Below are 19,196 nucleotides of genomic sequence, written 5' to 3' on the forward strand. Positions count from 1 at the left end.
AAATTACATCTAAATAAAAAATGGTTTGTGTATTTATGAATTTCCTTACATTTTGTTACAACATTTTTTTTATGTATTATAGTTTTTTAAGTAATTATAACTAAAATGTACATTTTTAATTACTTCTAGGGTATACTTAAAACAAACAAATGGCGAAAAGAGTATGATGTTGCTAGTCTTACCCATGATAATCCAATTGTGAAGAAAAATCTGGAGGCAAAGAAAGCATGTGTTTTAAGACACAGAGATATGGCTGGAAGACCTGTAATTTATATTCCTGCTAAAAATCATAATGCTAATGATAGAAATATTGATGAATTGACAAAGTTTATAGTTTATTGTCTGGTCAGTATATGCTGTTGTTTATATTTCAACAATAAATTAATTAAAAATTATTACTCTATTTTAGTAGCTTCCAGTCTATGTTTATTCTGCTAGCAGTTTGGAGGTTAAAATTTATCTCACTCCTTTCGGTGTCGTTATTGAAATTAAATTCTTCAGAATGTAGCATCTTTATCCCCTCTAAAGTTATGATGTAATATATTGGATATCTTCTTATTTTAAACCAGCCAGTCAGGGCTTGCTTGCCTTTCCCATGTAGCGACTTTGTTCATTATCCATATGCTTGTAAGAATAGTATTGATAAATAACAATTAAAGCCTGTTCATTTTTTATAAACTATCAGTGTATTGTAATTTCTTCAGAGCAACAGTTAGGTCACCATAGGACTTTAAGAAAAGTGAAGAGAAGTATTTAAGAAAACTTTAAGAGAAGTGAAGTATACGTCTGGGTTTCAGAATAGTCGGCCCCCATCTCAAAAATAGCAGTTACAGCTGATTACCTTTCATTCATACAGGTAAAAAAATATTTTGTACAGTTCTTAGTATTACCCGACAAACACCACGAGGAGCTGATCATACTTTTATTTTTTTTTTATTTTATGTTTTTACTTTTTTTTTGTCTTTTTGTGAAGCAATTTGTGAACAACATAATGTAAAGAATGGACTTGTATACAATATTTTCTCTCTGGAGTATGTATATATATATATATATATTAAAGACAAAAATATAAAAAGAGTACAGAATCCAATAAATAATGCTTTTTACCTTATGCTTGTTATTATATAAAAGCGCTTTCGAGGGTTTCCCTTATCATCAGTTTATAAAACATTCTTTTTTAAAAATCATACATTAAAAATTTAAAAGTTAAGATTGTAAACATATAAAAATATGTAGTCAAAAGTTAAAAAGATTAAAAAAATTTTATATATGGCTAGCCACACATACAGTACTGTACTCATGGACAAATACAATAAAAAAAAGAGAATTGATTTTTCTAAGTTAATCTATATATATATATATATATAGATTATTCCTACAGGAGACTGGAGCCAATCACATACAGTTGCCTATGCGATAAGCATTTACTCACCAAATGGGGACCAGCCATTTGAAACTTGTGTCCTTGTGATTCATATACTATCATCAAAAAAGCAGCTTTTAAGTGTGCAGACACTTAAAAGTAAAGGACCAAGTCTAAAGGAATGTACATCATACACAAACACACATTCATAAAAGAAAAATATATTAAAAAGGACAGAGACTTCTATAAAAAATTTAATTTCAATACTGCAAGTAGTTTCAGAATTAGATTTGAGCAAAAATTTGGCCATTCAAAAATGTAATATCAACAAGGAACATAATGTGGTTGTTGTCACACCATCTTGAAACATTTTGTAACAAAATGAGTCCTATTTTTTGTGACAATAAGTCCTATTCTTTCCAGGTATAAAATCTATATTCATGCAAAATTTCAACTCGGTCGGTTAAGTAGTTTTTGTGTGAAATAGTAAGACTCGCAGAAACAACATTTTTATACGTAATAGAATTTATTTATATAATACATAGATTTGTATATATTATATATTGCTTTTTAAACAAGGGCTATTTATAAATTAACCTCCAGTCGAGTAATAAAAATAAACAAAATAAATTGAAAATAATTTACTCTGTACAAAGTTATATATGTATTTATATTATTTACCCATACATATAGACTTATAAGGCTGTTTATTGCAGGTTAGAAGAAGAAATTATATTAACTAAATTCATAAATCATTTTCAACAATTTATTTAATTATAATTTTAAACAATTTAAATTTAGAATTTCCTACAATAGAAAATTCGAATAATATATATTTTGATCAAATTGTAAAAACTTCATATGAATTTCTTATCACTGTATTTTTTTTACTACTGTTATAAAATAATAAGAAATGTTAATTAACAAATAATATGACTATGAAGATATTATCATTCTCCTTTTTTTTAATTGCTGATAACCTTAATATATTATTTTTTAAATTTATACTGAAGAAATTTATTAATTTTTCAGTTATTGTATTTATTTATGTTAAAAAAAAAATATTAAAAATTTTTACTGACTAGAATAATTACGATTTTGAGTTGTAAAGTATGTAAGAAATATTATAAAGTACCTATTTATTTGATATAGATGCACTTATTTCTTAGTCAAAAATAAAAAACCATTAATGAAAAATAATATTTTTAGGTAAAAAATTTTCCCTTTATACATTTATAAATTCCTGTCTGTATACCTGTAAAGTATATTATACAGAGTGTCCCATATAAAATGCAACCTTACCTTATATTGGTAGGTATTGAAATAATAAAAAGGCATGTGTAAATGTAAATGTCATTTTTATTATTACCATCCATTTCCTTACATTTAGAGTAAATGCTGGAAGTGGCCGCCATCTTTTTGAATACAAGCTTCAATTCTTTTTACAGCGTTACTTGCAACTTTTTTCAAGTTTGTGGCTGGATATTTAATACAGCTTGTTCAATATTGACTTTCAAGTGTTCGTGGTTTGTTGCTGTAGGCTTTTTCTTTGAGTTAACCCCGTAGAAAAAAATCCGCCGCAGTCAAATCTGGAGATCTTGGTGGCCACAAGCCTCGACCGATAACACGATTACCAAAGAATTTCTCAACGAAATCATAAGTTGAACCTGCGTAGTGCGATGTCGCACCGTCATGTTGTAGCCAGCAGTGTCTTGTCTTCACTCTGTCTGTCTTGCACTCTTCCAAGAGTGCAAGACAGACAGATTATTTTATTCTGCGATATCGTCCACCACATGCCCAACTTCTGCGGGTGTAATTGTTTTTCGTGATAAACGTGGGGATTTTCAGCACTCCAAATTCTACTGTTTTGGCTGTTTACATAGCCATCCAAATGAAACCATGCTTCATCTGTGAAAAATAACAAATCCATAACATTAATTCCCTCGCGCAGAAATCGACGGAACCGTTGACAATATTGTAGCCGTTTTTCTTTGTCGGGCTCAAGAAGTCGATGAACCGTTTTGAATGCGATAAGGTCGTAATTGTAATTTTTTGGTTGTCCGATGAACAGTCGATTTAGACAAATTAATTTCGGCAGACAAACGTCTGATCGTTTTATTTGGCGAGGCGAGTAATTGGTCTTTAATTTCAGAGACTGTATCTGTATTCAACACTGACGCAGATCTTTTGTGTTCCTTGTTATTAACAGAACCGGTCTCTCTAAATTTTGCAACTAACCTTAATACTGATGTTTCGTTAGAAGCTGGTTTATCTGGGTACTTATGGCGAAACAAATCTTGCACTGCAACCACTGATTTCGTACTGAAGTATGACTCAACAATGAAAACACGTTCATCTTGCGAAAACACCATCTTGTCTCTAGCAGTACACTGAAGAATGTTATGATCGCATTGTTGTTACTATCGGTAGTGTTCTACTGCGTCGCCGTGATGTTCAGATGTTGGACGAGTCCATTTCAGTAACGAGTAGGGGAGTAAGCTTGACTTGAAATTTCATGGATGAGTAATTGATGGGTTGCGTTTTATATGGGACACCCTATATAAGGGAAGTATGCTAATCAGACCAAATTTTGAATGTCATGATTTTGCAGATCCTTATGTTTCATTAACAGTAATAAAAAAAAAAAAGAAAGAATTTTAGCATTGAAAATTTCTGGAAAAATGTTTGTATTGTATACATTTTTATTCAATACCTCCAAACTTGATGGATTTGGGTAAAATTTAGTTAAATGATACATGAGCCATTGATGCAATTTAGTTTTGTTCTTGGAGGCAGGGGTGTACTAAACGTGTGGGTTCTATCTCAAAATTGTAGAGGATAGATCAATTTTTCATATATATTTTCAGATAGATTCTAGGTACTTTCTGATGGTGTTTAGCCTTATTCATCCTACTCCTGCATAAAACAGTGAGGAATTAAAAAACCCTTTTTTTAGTTATTTCTGAAGTCAAAGTCACATTTTTTACTAATTACGTGAACACTGATTAAGTGAACATTAAAAGAACAATGATTTGTTGTGACATTAGGTGAAAAAATAAAAGAAATCAGTAATGAATTTAGCTTATAACAGAAAATATTTTCCACAAATATTCTGAGGATTGAAAGAAACACTGACATAAGCGTATCCAATCTCTGGGGGTTTGCTTTGAAGGGGATATTATCAATATCGAAGAATAAATAAATTCTTTTTGATAAAAATTAAATTTCTTGTTATTTTTTTATCTTTGCCTAAATTTAATTATAATATAGAAATATTGATTTTTCAATTGAATTTTGAACCTTGCTGGATTTGTCAGAAAAAACTATGTTATGAAATGGTCAGGATTTGGTAATCTACTAAAAAACTATCAGATGGGTATGTCTACTCCTACTTCTGCATTTATTATTATTAATATTCGCAAAAAGCCTAAATATTTACCAAAAATTATAAACTTGGCAGTTTTCCCTTTTAATCTTAAATCTGTAAGATATATTAACTGGTATAAAAAAATTATTATTTTTTTTTTGTTTTAACAGGAAGAAGGGTGTAAAAGATGTTTTGAAGAAGTTATTGATAACTTATGCATAGTTTTTGATCTTAACGAATTTGGTTTAAGTTGTATGGATTATCAAATGGTAAAAAATCTGATATGGTTACTTAGCCGTCATTATCCTGAACGTTTGGGTATTTGCCTTATTATAAATGCTCCTGGTCTTTTCACTGGTTGTTGGGCTGTGATTAAAGGATGGTGTGTATATTTTAGTTTACTAATTTATTTTAATCTTGTATTAAATTTGCTATTTTCAATTGTTTTCTATTCTACACCAACTTCTTATCTCATCATGACTTATTACATTACATTTTTGATGATTTCATTTTTTTGTAAGCCATCAGCATCGTCATATGGTCATCTGCCTTGAGGCAGATTTATTGCACAATGTTTGTTTTGATTATCTTTTCTATTTCCCCTAAACTTTCAGTTCCTGATTACTTGTAACTTCCTTTTATCATGTGTAATCTTTTACTAATTTCCATTCTTTCTTATGTACACTATCTCCTGATTCATCTAGAAAATTTTAATCAGCCCTTCTCACATGATACACCCAAAAATCAGCTTTCCTTTCTGAATTGCTCTGATTAACTACCCTCATTATATAATTTTTCTCTCAAAACTTTTCCTTCAACACAATTTCCACTTGTGGAGATTATGTTGAAATAATTATGTGGAAATTGAGTATGGACATCCAATGCACAAAATCTAGATCCAGATGTTACCAAAAAGTTTATTTAAACAATATTATTATATTAAGTTTTTTAATATTATTTTATTTTTATTATATTTTAAGTTTAACATATTTATTTTAATAATTATAGGTTTTTTTACTTTATGCATTTAAAAAATTTAAAAAACCTTCTAATTAAAAACAAAAAAAAAATGTTATTACTTATTCAAACAGAATCAGAACTTTAACATAACAAAATACAGTCAACTCCCAATTATCCCAAACTGGTTTAACCATGTTATAGCTTAAAGATGCCGCTTTGAAACAGAGTTTTAAAAACTTATAAAGAAAATGAAAATTTGAAATTTTTTCATCATTTTGTGATAGGTGTTATCCCCATCATTAATTTTCTTCTTGAATGTGTGCTTGTTTTGAATATAATGCTGTACTATAATGTATGAATGCTTCTATTAATACTTCTATAAGCACTGTATGTGTTTGTCTATCCATTCTTATACAATTAGTCATCAAAAATCTTATAGGCTACTGTCGGTGCAACATCCATTTGTCAGCGCAACTAATGAATCAGCATATTCCTTTCATAGGCTTAGTTGATTCTACACATTCGTAGGTTACATAGCTCTACTTCATGTCTGAACATCTTTAGTTTTATTTGCTTGACACTCAAACAGTTTTTATGTATAACTGTTTGTATTTTTTATTGTGCTATTTTTTAAAAATATATTTTGTTATTATTGGGCACATAAAACTTGTTTTCAAGATGTGTACCCGTGGCTGTAATAGGCAATAAATGAAAACATGTGCTAGAAATTTTAGAGAAGCTAGATAAAGGATTAACTGTGAAGCAACTTTCTGTGGAATACAATGTTGGAGATATCACTGTACATGATATTCTTAAAAATAAGGAGAAACTGATTGTTTTTTCATCAACTTCAGATTCTTCCAGTGGAATGAAGCAACGCAAAACCATGAAAAAGTCTATGAAACACTTGACAACACCATGGTAGAGTGGTTCATGCAACAACAAGATGAGGGTAAACAAGTATCTGATTTCATTTTTGCAATTCAGGCAATTTTTTTTTAATAAACTTGTTTTAGAGGGAGATTTTAAGCATTTTTTGAGTGGTTAAGTATGTTTAAGCACTGCCACGACATCCATGAAATTGCCATCCATAGGGAAAAATTTAAGTGGTAGTGAAGAAGCAGCCCATGAATTTATAAAAGATTTCATTGAATTTATTGCAAAAGAAAAAGTCATGATAAAATTTATAATGCAGACGAGAGTGGGCTTGATAGGAAGCGCTTGCATATGCAAACATAGCTTTTGAAAGAAAATGACACGCACCAGGTCGCAAAACAAGCAAAAAGAGATTAATTATCGTTTCCTGTTCAGATGATTCTAGTGAACATAAAATCAAATTAGTGGTTATCTGTAAAGCATCTTTTCTTTTCTTTTTTTTCTGTTTAGCCTGTGGAACCACAAGGTATTAATAATACCTTGTGGTTATTGACCTTGGTTATGGCGATGAATGACGTCATTCAGAGGATGAATGACGATGAGCTGTATGAATGTAAATGAAGTGTAGTCTCATACATTCTCAGGTCAACCATTCCTGAGATGTGTAGTTAATTGAAATCCAACCACCAAAGAACACTGGTATCCACAATCTAGTATTCAAATCCATATAAAATCAGCAAGCATCTGAGATCAAAGGGTCTTCCTGAAAAAGCTGTTTTGGGTATGAATAATGCTCCTTCTTACCCTAACAAATTTTTTTTTAAATATTTTTTTAATATGTTTACCTCCAAATGTAATAAATAGCATTAATCCAGCTGATGAACCAAAGGATCATTTCTAATCTAAATGCTATTATAAATCTTATTTTCTTTAAATAATAAAATTTCCTTCAAGAAGGAAATTATTTCAAATCATTTTATAAAGAATTTATGGTGGTGGATGCTATTTACATAGTCTTAGAAGCACGGGGAAACATTAAATGCATTATTTTTACAAGATAAAAATTTGTTAAATATGAATACATATTTTGAATAAACTTGTAGAAATTACTTTTACCAGGTACATAATAGTAGTACTGTGTAGTGTATTTTATTTTATTATTTACCATTACACCTTAACATAACCGTGCATGTAAATACTGTACTACAGTTGAGACTGTTAGGTCATTTTAACACATATTACTTATTAAATATTATTTTTGGATCAACTGCAATCTTGCTATGATTTTGGATTATGCGATCCTCTTCCTGGTTTTTATCATGGATAATTGGGAGTTGGATGTAAATGGGATGTAAATGAAAGTTATACGGTAGCAGAAGGATTTACAATTATGAATAAGCCTTTGAGAACAGACTGTCCCCAGTTCAAATAATTTTGGAGATGAAAAAATTGAATTTAATTTTACTGGAAGTCTTGGTTAACAGTTTCATGTCATGAAGGAAGATTTTTCATTTCAACATATTATTGGATATTTTCTTTTTTTTTAATGTAAGTACAAAACTCTGTTTCATTTGTTACAAAGCTCATTAATTGTGTGTAGGTCATAGCTCAAAAATTAATAATTATATCAAAATATATTGAACAGTATTAGATATTCCATTTTTTAAAATTAATATTACAATAAAAAGTAGATTATAGATTTTTTAATTTTTCATTAAATTTCTCAGAAAATTTATATAAAATATCTTAACATAAATTATGCATAAAAGCTTTCAGAATATGATCTGTTTAATGGAAAACTAACTGCTGACTAATTATTGCAAATGAAATTTTTATGTACCTTATAATCTGGTGATTTTTTTTTATCACTGATCACTAAAAGACCACATTTAATAGTTAATTTCTGGTTAACCTCCTGTTTTCCAAATCTCCTTCATTTCCAAGCTGTTTTTTCTCATCTGACCATCTTTTATTGCTACTGTGTCTGTTTCCTTTCTGGATCCTTTCATAATATTGTACATTCTTTCTGAATATGTTTCTGTTCTCTATGTATATTTTTTAACCTGCAATTCTGATTTGTTTGAAAATTTGACATAAGTTTTGACTCCGTTACATTTGTATAAAATCCTTTGGTTAGTCTGTTAGGGCTCACTCTCATTAGATGCTAATAAAATCGTTGTTTTCATGAGGTGTCTATGAGTCTGTTTTGGAGTAGAGTTCATTGTACTTCTGCATTCTCCAATCCTCATTCGTTTCCTTGGTCCAAGTATCTTTCTTAGTATCCTCTATTTTTTCTACTTCTCCCTGATTTAGTGTTAGGTAATTTTACTTTTATTTATATATGAACTCTGTTCAGAAAATAACCAAACTAATTTTTTAATCTATTATTAATTTTACAGATTATTGGTCCTTGTCCCTTTCATAGTCCTCTTCTTCCATATTCACACACTTTTCCCAGCGGTGTTTCCACTTCATGAAGCAGTCCTAAATAGCTTCATTTGAAATGGCCTTTAACATTCATGATAAATTTCCTTTAATTGGCACAAAACTGACGAATTGACAAAGCTGAGTGTGCGGGCACATTGTCATGGTGAAGGAACCATGAGTTGTCTTGTTACAACTGTGGTTTCTTTTCATGATTTTGATTTTGTCATGTAATCATTGTAAAATGCACAATTCCATTAAAATTGAAAAAAACAGAGAGCATCACTTTTACATTGGATCAAGAGTGACATGCTTTCTTGAGGCATGAAGATCTTTTGCTAATCCGTTGTCATGATTGTACTTTTTTCATGATGTCATAGCCATAAACCCAGATTTCGTCTCCCTTTGCATGAATGTTTCATTGTCATTGACTTGTTCAAGAAGTTGCCGACAAACAACCACTCTATGTTCTTTCCGCTGTTTAGTCATCAAACGAGGAACAAACTTTACTGCAACTCTATGCATGTTCAATTTTTCAGTCAAAATGTCACAACATGATCCAGTCAATATGCTAACCTCTTCTGCAAGATTTTTGACAGTCATTCGGTGATTTGTACGCACCAGATCATTGATTTTCTGAACGTGGGTGTCATCCATTGGAGTCGAAGGCCTTCCTAGTTGAGGTCATCTTTGATTGACTGACAACCATTTTTAAATTGTAAAAACCAATAACACTGATAAACATAATTTTTCTAACATATGATACGTGATTTTAATCTGTTTTTCGATGTTGAAAACGAATATGAACTCAAAATCTTTTTTTCACCTACCATTTTGAAAAATGTTTAAATTTTAATTAGATTTTTTTTTTTTTCAATGTATAGTTAGCATTTTAAGCTCCTATATTGAATTTTGTTAGCACATTTTTTATAGTTTAACTCTGTTAACATAATTTGTAAGCTATTAATAAACAATATTAGACAAAGAATCAAATCATAACATAGTTGCATGTCATAACATATATACCTATGGCTTGGCATGAACCAAAGGATCATGTAACCAATTGTTACTTTTGTTTAACAAGTGTGTCAGGAATTTCTAAAAATCTAAACATACTGTAAAATATCCTTCATTGCAGTCTGCAATCAGGCTTGTACCTCATAGTGAAATTATTCCGGTTCTTGAGCCACCTGTGAATGTATGTTTTGAAAGCAGCGATGAAGTTTCAGGTAGTACTGAAGAAGACAACAATGATTTTGATTTTGAAGTATCTTCCAATAAGCCACATGTTATAGCACAAGGTGAATTAAATGACTTGGTTAGGAATTTAAATTTATCAAAAAACCAAGGCTGCAAGGTTGGAATTCATTTCAAAAAATACACAAATTTCGGGCTTTCAAAGCTAACAAAAAGAATTTTCGCAATACTTTATTGATAAAAATACTTTGGTTTAGTTTATTGCACAAATATTGATGAGCTTATATTACGCTTAGGACAAGTTCATAAACCTGAGGACTGGCGCCTTTTCATAGATTCATCCAAGTATAATTAAAAGTGATTCTTACTACACAACGGTAACAAATATCCTTCATTACCAATCGCTTATGGTATTAATTTAAAAGAGACATATGATGTGATGAAAGATGTTCGGTGGGAAGAAGAAGGCGACTTTTGGTCAGATGATTTTAGAATAATTAACTCAGCTTCAAATAATGGGCAGGCTCATTATGTTGTGCACCCTTATGAAACCTACCCTAATGGGTAGGTTTCATAATGAACAAGAAGATAGGGAAGAGAGTAGAGTATTTCAAAACGCATAGCGATAGAATCATTGTAATAAGGATAAAATCAAAACCTAAACCGACAACGATTGTTAACGTCTATATGCCTACAAGCGCCCATGATGATGATGAGGTAGAGTGTGTATACGAAGAGATTGATGAAGCAATTAAACACGTAAAAGGAGATGAAAATTTAATAATAGTTGGAGATTGGAATGCAAGCATTGGAAAAGGCAAGGAAGGAAATATAGTGGGTGAATATGGGCTGGGTAAAAGGAATGAAAGAGGGGACCGACTTATAGAGTTTTGCACGAAGTATAATGTAGTAATTGCCAACACCCAATTTAAAAATAATAATAGAAGAATATACACTTGGAAAAAGCCAGGCGATACTGCAAGATATCAGATAGATTATATCATGGTTAAGCAAAGATTTAGAAATCAACTCGTTAACTGCAAAACTTACCCTGGAGCAGACATTGATAGCGACCATAATTTGGTGATAATGAAATGTAGATTGGGGTTTAAAAACCTGAAGAAAAGGTGTCAGATGAATCGGTGGAATTTAGAGAAGCTTGAGGAAGAGGAAGTAAAGAAGATTTTTGAGGAGGACATCGCAAGAGGTCTGAGTAAAAAAGATAAGGTAGAAAATGTAGAAGAAGAATGGGAGAATGTTAAAAAGGAAATTCTTAAATCAGCAGAAGCAAACTTAGGCGGAATAAAGAGAACTGGTAGAAAACCTTGGGTTTCAGACAATATATTGCAGCTGATGGATGAACGTAGAAAATATAAGAATGCTAGTGATGAAGAAAGTAAAAGGAACTATCGGGAACTAGGAAATGCTATAAACAGGAAGTGCAAACTGGCGAAAGAAGAGTGGATTAAAGAAAAGTGTTCAGAAGTGGAAAGAGAAATGAACATTGGTAAAATAGACGGAGCATACAGGAAAGTTAAGGAAAATTTTGGGGTACATAAATTAAAATCTAATAATGTGTTAAACAAAGATGGTACACCAATATATAATACGAAAGGTAAAGTCGATAGATGGGTGGAATATATTGAAGAGTTATACGGAGGAAATGAATTAGAAAATGGTGTTATAGAAGAAGAAGAGGAAGTTGATGAGGATGAAATGGGAGAAACAATACTGAGATCTGAATTTAAGAGAGCACTAAAAGATTTAAATGGCAGAAAGGCTCCTGGAATAGACGCAATACCTGTACAATTACTGCGCAGTGCAGGTGAGGAAGCGATTGATAGATTATACAAACAGGTGTGTAATATTTATGAAAAAGGGGAATTTCCGTCAGACTTCAAAAAAAGTGTTATAGTAATGATACCAAAGAAAGCAGGGGCAGATAAATGTGAAGAATACAGAACAATTAGTTTAACTAGTTATGCATCAAAAATCTTAACTAGAATTCTATACAGAAGAATTGAGAGGAGAGTGGAGGAAGTGTTAGGAGTAGACCAATTTGGTTTCAGGAAAAGTATGGGGACAAGGGAAGCAATTTTTGGCCTCAGATTAATAGTAGAAGGAAGATTAAAGAAAAACAAACCAAAAAAGGCATTCGATAACGTAGACTGGAATAAAATGTTCAGCATTTAAAAAAAATTAGGGTTCAAATACAGAGATAGAAGAACAATTGCTAACATTTACAGGAACCAAACAGCAACAGTAACAATTGAAGAACATAAGAAAGAAGCCGTAATAAGAAAGGGAGTCTGACAAGGATGTTCCCTATCTCCATTACTTTTTAATCTTTACATGGAACTAGCAGTTAATGATGTTATAGAACAATTTAGATTCAGAGTAACAGTACAAGGTGAAAAGATAAAGAGGCTACGATTTGCTGATGATATAGTAATTCTATCCGAGAGTAAAAAGGATTTAGAAGAAACAATGAACGGCATAGATGAAGTCCTATGCAAGAACTATCGCATGAAAATAAACAAGAACAAATCAAAAGTAATGAAATGTAGTAGAAATAACAAAGATGGACCACTGAATGTGAAAATAGGAGGAGAAAAGAATATGGAGGTAGAAGAATTTTGTTATTTGGGAAGTAGAATTACTAAAGATTGACGAAGCAGGAGCGATATAAAATGCCGAATAGCACAAGCGAAACGAACTTTCAGTAAGAAATATAATTTGTTTACATCAAAAATTAATTTAAATGTCAGGAAAAGATTTTTGAAAGTATATGTTTGGAGTGTCGCTTTATATGGAAGTGAAACTTGGACAATCAGAGTATCTGAGAAGAAAAGATTAGAAGCTTTTGAAATGTGGTGCTATAGGAGAATGTTAAAAATCAGATGGGTGGATAAAGTGACAAATGAAGAGGTATTGCGGCAAATAGATGAAGAAAGAAGCATTTGGAAAAATATAGTTAAAAGAAGAGACAGACTTATAGGCCACATACTAAGGCATCCTGGAATAGTCGCTTTAATATTGGAAGGACAGGTAGAAGGAAAAGATTGTGTAGGCAGGCCACGTTTGGAATATGTAAAACAAATTGTTAGGGATGTAGGATGTAGAGGGTATACTGAAATGAAACGACTAGCACTAGATAAGGAATCTTGGAGAGCTGCATCAAACCAGTGAAATGACTGAAGACAAAAAAAAAGAAAGATGTTCTTGAAAAAATAAATTATAAAAAACATAACTGGAACATATGTGGTGATTTGAATGTTATAGCTATTTTGTTAGATATCCAGTTAGGTTATACTAAGTACGTGTGTTTTCTTTGCAAATGGGACAGCCAAGCTAGGGATTAACATTATGCTACCAAAGAGTGGAAGAAACAAGACAACTTAACTCCATTCATGAGCCCTTAGTTGAACCCAAAAAAAAAATATTTTTACCCCTCTCCATATCAAGCTAGGACTAATAAAAAATGTTGTAAAATCATTGAAGAAGGATAGTCCTGGATTTTTGAACATCAGGCAGAAGTTTGCAAATGTAAGTGAAGAAAAAATTAAAGAAGGAATATTTGTTGGTCCTCAAATAAAAGAGTTTGTCAAAGATGATGTATTTAACTCAATGTTAATGTAGAAAGTGCAGCTTGGGCTTCATTTAGAGACGTTTGCAAAAGTTTTCTAGGCAAACAAAAATCCAACAATTACCACGATATTGCTAAACAACTTTTTACTTCATACAAAGGTATGGGATGTAATATGTCTTTGAAAATACATTTCCTCCACTCACATCTGGATTTTTTCCCGGACAACCTCAGAAACATAAATGACAAACACAGTGAACGTTTCCACTAAGACATTTAAGTGATGGAAAGCTGCTATAAAGGGAAGTGGAATACTAACATGCTAGCCGATTACTGTTGGACATTAATTTAGGATATGCCTTAGGCTATTTATAAAAAAAAGTATCAGCAAAATCACTGTAACACAGTTATGACCACGCAGAATTATAATTTTTTCAGATTTTAACTATATTTTCCCTTAATTTTTTTTGAAGCGTAATTTATTTAAAAGTAAGGGTGATAGAAAAATTGTATTTACAGATTTGTAATGTATGCAAAAAAGCAATTCAAGAAATGTTATCACACTTAGAGAAACATTAAAAAAATTTTTTTTGTCTATCAGTGATAATTAAAGATTTAAATATGATTAAAGATTAATGGATTTAGGGTTTTGTTTATTTACAATAAATAGGTTTCCTGTTCAATTCAGTTGAATTTGATAGGTTTAGCATAATCTCCATAAGCTTGTTTCAAAAGTTGAAATGTTTCTGTGAAAGTTTTCCCCAGTTTCACGCAAAATTTTATGTTGTATTGTTGCTCTCGAAAGTCGCTCATTACAAAAATCACTGCTAACACTTGCACTCATATAACAATAACACAAAAATTAAACAAGATGTCAACAATTCAAGAACATGTGGTTACAGAGGAGGTTATACAGAACACAATGCTGCCAACCGCACAGCACTATATATCTCTGTTGGCGCATAATTAAAAGAGTTCAGTTATTTTCTGAACAGACCTCGTATATATTTTCTATATGCAGTTGATTCAGTTGCAAATGATTTCTTAAAAATATTGATTCCAAAACCTTAATATAAAAAAATTAATCCACTTTTATTAATACCATCTCATTGCATAGCTCTGCTGTGAAATACCTGTGTATTTTATTTATCATTTGTGAAATCCTCAAAAATTTTGACCTGAACTGCCAAATTATTGTTGAGGTTACAACCAATTGTGATTTTTTTTTTTATATATCCGCATTGAAAAATATTTGTGTCTAATAAACCCTGTCAGACATAAAAGTACTAAAATATATTTCCATTGAACACTACTAATAATAAGTTTTAAATAATTAATATATTTATTTTAGATTTCATAACTGTATAAAATATTTTAAAGATAATTGTTTGAGTTCATTTAGATATTCCACGGATGATGGTCTTAGAACTGATTAATGCGAGAACATTATATCCAGTAATTTTTTTTTTTCAAAAAATATGAGTTTTTGTAAATAAATGATATTAGAAAAATATCACTAGTTTTTCTTCTACTTGTTTCCTATATTGTAATTTTGTTGTTTTATAGGTTGGATGAAAATACATCAAATAAAGTGACTATCATTAACAGTGAAGAGGAATTGTGTAAATATTTAATACCAGATATATTACCACAGATGTAGTAGGATTGAATTAAAAAAAAAAAAAGAGAGAATAATGGAAATACATATTAAAGTGTACAGGCCATTTTTAATATTATCTTAAGTCATATCATATTTATGTACAACGTGCCATTTCTACCCTTACTGTAGATTTGTGCAGTATTGATTAAATCACATTGCTACTTTAAGATCAATTAATATGAACAATAACTTTTTATTAATTGTTATTATTATTATTATTAATCTGATGGATGTTTGAAATAAAATATTTGAATAATAATTATATTTATATTTTATATAGAATAATTTTTCTATATTTTTAAACCTCTCAAGTAGAGTCAGTCAGTTTAGTTCAACAAAACATTTACTCTTTAATTTTCACAGTCTTGACAGTTGAGACTCACACAAATTCTAGAATCTTTTTTTTTTAGGGGAAGGAAGTTAATAGAGAAATATGAGTTGTTCTAATGATGCTTATTTTTAGCATCTGTTAAAAAATAAGAATAGAATTTTGTCAATTTTTATTTATATACAAAAAACCTGCCATTATAACAATATTTGAAAAAAGTGAAATTTAGAAGGTTTTAAGACTTTGTTAGTTAGCAGCACTGACATCTGTGGACCTTCATACACAGGAAGTACAAAATTAAGAGACTTATCGTCTCTTATTTCCAAACTAAACTTTTTTATGAATGAAAATAAATTTAATGACGGTAGACTTGGATTAGAGCCTCAATTAAGAAAGTTAATTGAAATTAATTTTAATTGTTGGCTTTTTAATCTTTCACTGCTTATTTTCTGTTTACTATATTAAAACCTTATTGAATTTTTAAAATGATATAAATGGTGTAGCAGAATTATTTTTAATATCATTCTAGATATCTTTCTATTTTGCATTTGAAGTTTTAATATTAATCATTGGTGTTCTGGATCTATTGTTATTACAAGAAGCATTAGCATATTATAAAATAAAAAACTACAACTTAACATCTGACTTTACCTATAACTAATTTATTTAAACTGTTTGGCTGATGGATGCAGTCGAAATATATACAAAAGCAGTAAGTTTTATTGTCTCATTCTTCTGACTGTATTTTGATGATTTAAAAAAAAAGTGTAAAAATTATTCTAAATAATATATACATTGGATTATAATAGAAAAATTATGCGTTATAATCTATTAATTGTGTTATTGAACATAGGATATTGTATGTGGCTTGACCTCGGGTCAATTTATTATAGCAACTACAAGGGAGTATCAATTGAAAACCTTAAAATGTATCAACACCTAGCAAGCACATGAATACATTTTTGAAAACCTTCAGCTTAAAATTCAGTCAGTTCTCCATGGCTTGCTTCACTTATCAAACTTGAAAAACTTGCTGTCTGTCTTCCATCACTCTTTGAGTGGTCCAAAGACACGAAAATCACTGAGGGTGAGGTCTGGAAAATACTGCTGATATGGAAGATGCTTGAAAAATAGATCTTGGTCATAGTAGTAACAAACAGTATGGGGTTGAGCACTGTCAAACACCAGCACTCAGAAGTTCACATTATTTAGGCGTGATTGAAGTGATTTTTGAGAAGACCTGCATGTATTGTATAGATGAAAATTTCTTCCTCTAAGTATGTAGTTCTCTAGAAGTACCCCTGTTCATTCCAAAATGAAAACATCTTGACCTTTTCTACCAATTTTTGTTAGGAGCTTAAGCTGCCTTTCCATTTGGATTAAAGTTGGTAATAATGAGAACCAAATTCATCTACAGCAACAGTACTTTCTTGGAAACTGTTATCAACATGTCACTCTTTAATTCTGTCAACTAATAATGTAGCACTCAACTTGCATATATTAAACATCGGTTTTTCTTTCCTTCAATTCCCTACAGTTTCTGATGTCACTACTTGATTTGCATGACCTCGTAGAGTCTGTTAATAATATCTAAGAACTTCTTAGATTTACTTGTACACTTAAAATGACAAAATTTATAATTAATTACTACTCTGAATTCATTCAAAAAGTGATGACAAAAAGTTTTTTCTGTTTATATACTTGTTACAAGTGGAGTTATTGCTTTATAACGTTACTGCTTTCCTGTCATTGCATTTTGCAGTTGTACTGCCACCCTTTTGACCTTGAGTATCACTGTTGTCAACTTACAGGATAAAGCATAGTGTTTCAGATTTTTAGTGAATTCTTAAGGTTTTTGTTTGATCTCTTCTCATGTATTTTCTTATTGTTAGAACAGTTAGTCAATATATCTTTTTATTATATTGCATTAGCAACAAATCACTGTCAAGCATCAGCCAATATCTTTTGTACTGTAATACCATCTGTTTTTAATTTACCCTTTTTAAGAGTTATTGTGCATAATGTACAACAGTATAGTTACATTATAAGAATATTTTAATATTGATCCTTAAAAACTTTAATATTTAAAATGCAGTACAAATTATAATGTATGTAAACTGTATATATTTCCTTAGGTTTATATTACATTGTAGAAAATGTATATTGATGTTGTTAGTTAAATAATGTTGTTAATGTTTGTAAATTATTTCATTAAATGATTGAACTATTTTTAATATTTTTTTTATAGTTAATACTGGTCTCTGCAAGTTTAAAATATGGAACCTTTTTTTAATTTATTCTTTGTTGTTATTTGTTAAAATATCTACAATAAATCACCATTGTGCGACATTTTATTTACTCTCTGTTAAAAGTTGCACACCTGTACACTGATGTTATAACTAAAGTTATAACAAAATATTTCAATAGTTCGTTACAGAATTATCCTTGATAGTAGTTACGTCAGTAAAGTTGTATTAGTATTTATGTGATATCTTTTATATGTATATCAGATTGGCAGATAACTGTAAAATATGAAATGATAGTTCAATTTTTTTTAGTAAGTTAAAGATCTTCAAAATTGATATAAAAAGTTAATGTGACAAACTGTCTATGATTAGAATATAGTTATTAAGAATTCAAATCTTTTTTACTGTAAATTGATCATGCAGTTTGTTTTATCACTTTTTTATGTATAAATTAGGGATCCTTTCTCATGACATCATGAAATCAACACAATTCAGAATAACTTGAGTTAAATTGCATATTTTGAGAATGTTAATTATACCAAAATAATCAAACTTTTACTCATTAAACATTTTTTTGCAGCTTTATTTTTTAAACAAATTGTTTTATTAATAAGTTAATAGCTTATTGTAATGGGTTAGATTTTGTTAGATGCATTGTAATTCAATATATTCTTACCAATTTCATTATTGTGCAATCATGTTAGTGGATACACAATTTCTTCAATAAGATTACACTGATAAAAAATTATGTAGTTCATTTATGTTTAAAAACCCGTTTTAAAAGTTTTTTAAAAAAGTAAATCCCTTTTTATGAGTTAAATTTCAGTAACTACATTTTAACTCGAGATAATGTAAGCAATGTTGCTATCATGTCATGGTTTCGATTGCTCTAATTTATGTAAAAATTATGAATTTTATCAATCAAAATGAAGTTCGACTTATATGGTTTGATCTAGGGCAGGAGTTCTCAACCTTGTGCCCATGGGCGCACATGTGCCCTCGAAGCTATTTACATGCACCCGCAGCAAAGTGTGGAAATAAAGAAAAAAAATTAAATTTTAAAATTAAATAAAATGTTACTTTAGTTTTTTAAATCTTGCTAGTGAAAAATAACAGTTTAGCGAATTTCTTAAGTTTAGGTGGTCAATGTAGCCCTTGACCGCCTATTATAATCATGCCTCCATCGACG

The 19,196-nt window shown here is 30.1% G+C and overlaps 1 protein-coding gene across 3 annotated transcripts in view; it reads left to right on the forward strand.

Moving 5' to 3' along the window:
* Positions 1-18,744, forward strand: part of LOC142332563 (uncharacterized) — a 29,703-nt gene extending 10,959 nt beyond the window's left edge. For 2 of the 3 annotated variants that reach the window (XM_075379044.1, XM_075379042.1), the window contains 3 exons: positions 130-345; positions 4,901-5,112; positions 15,340-18,744. In XM_075379044.1, the coding sequence (XP_075235159.1) occupies positions 130-345; positions 4,901-5,112; positions 15,340-15,433 (522 nt within the window). In that variant the 3' untranslated portion in view covers positions 15,434-18,744. The remainder of the gene's footprint in view (positions 1-129; positions 346-4,900; positions 5,113-15,339) is intronic. The other variant, XM_075379041.1, reaches the window with a different exon arrangement.
* The last annotated feature ends 452 nt before the right edge of the window (positions 18,745-19,196 follow it).

Source organism: Lycorma delicatula, chromosome 11 (genome assembly GCF_047948215.1).
Source record: "Lycorma delicatula isolate Av1 chromosome 11, ASM4794821v1, whole genome shotgun sequence".
Classification (NCBI taxonomy): domain Eukaryota; kingdom Metazoa; phylum Arthropoda; class Insecta; order Hemiptera; family Fulgoridae; genus Lycorma; species Lycorma delicatula.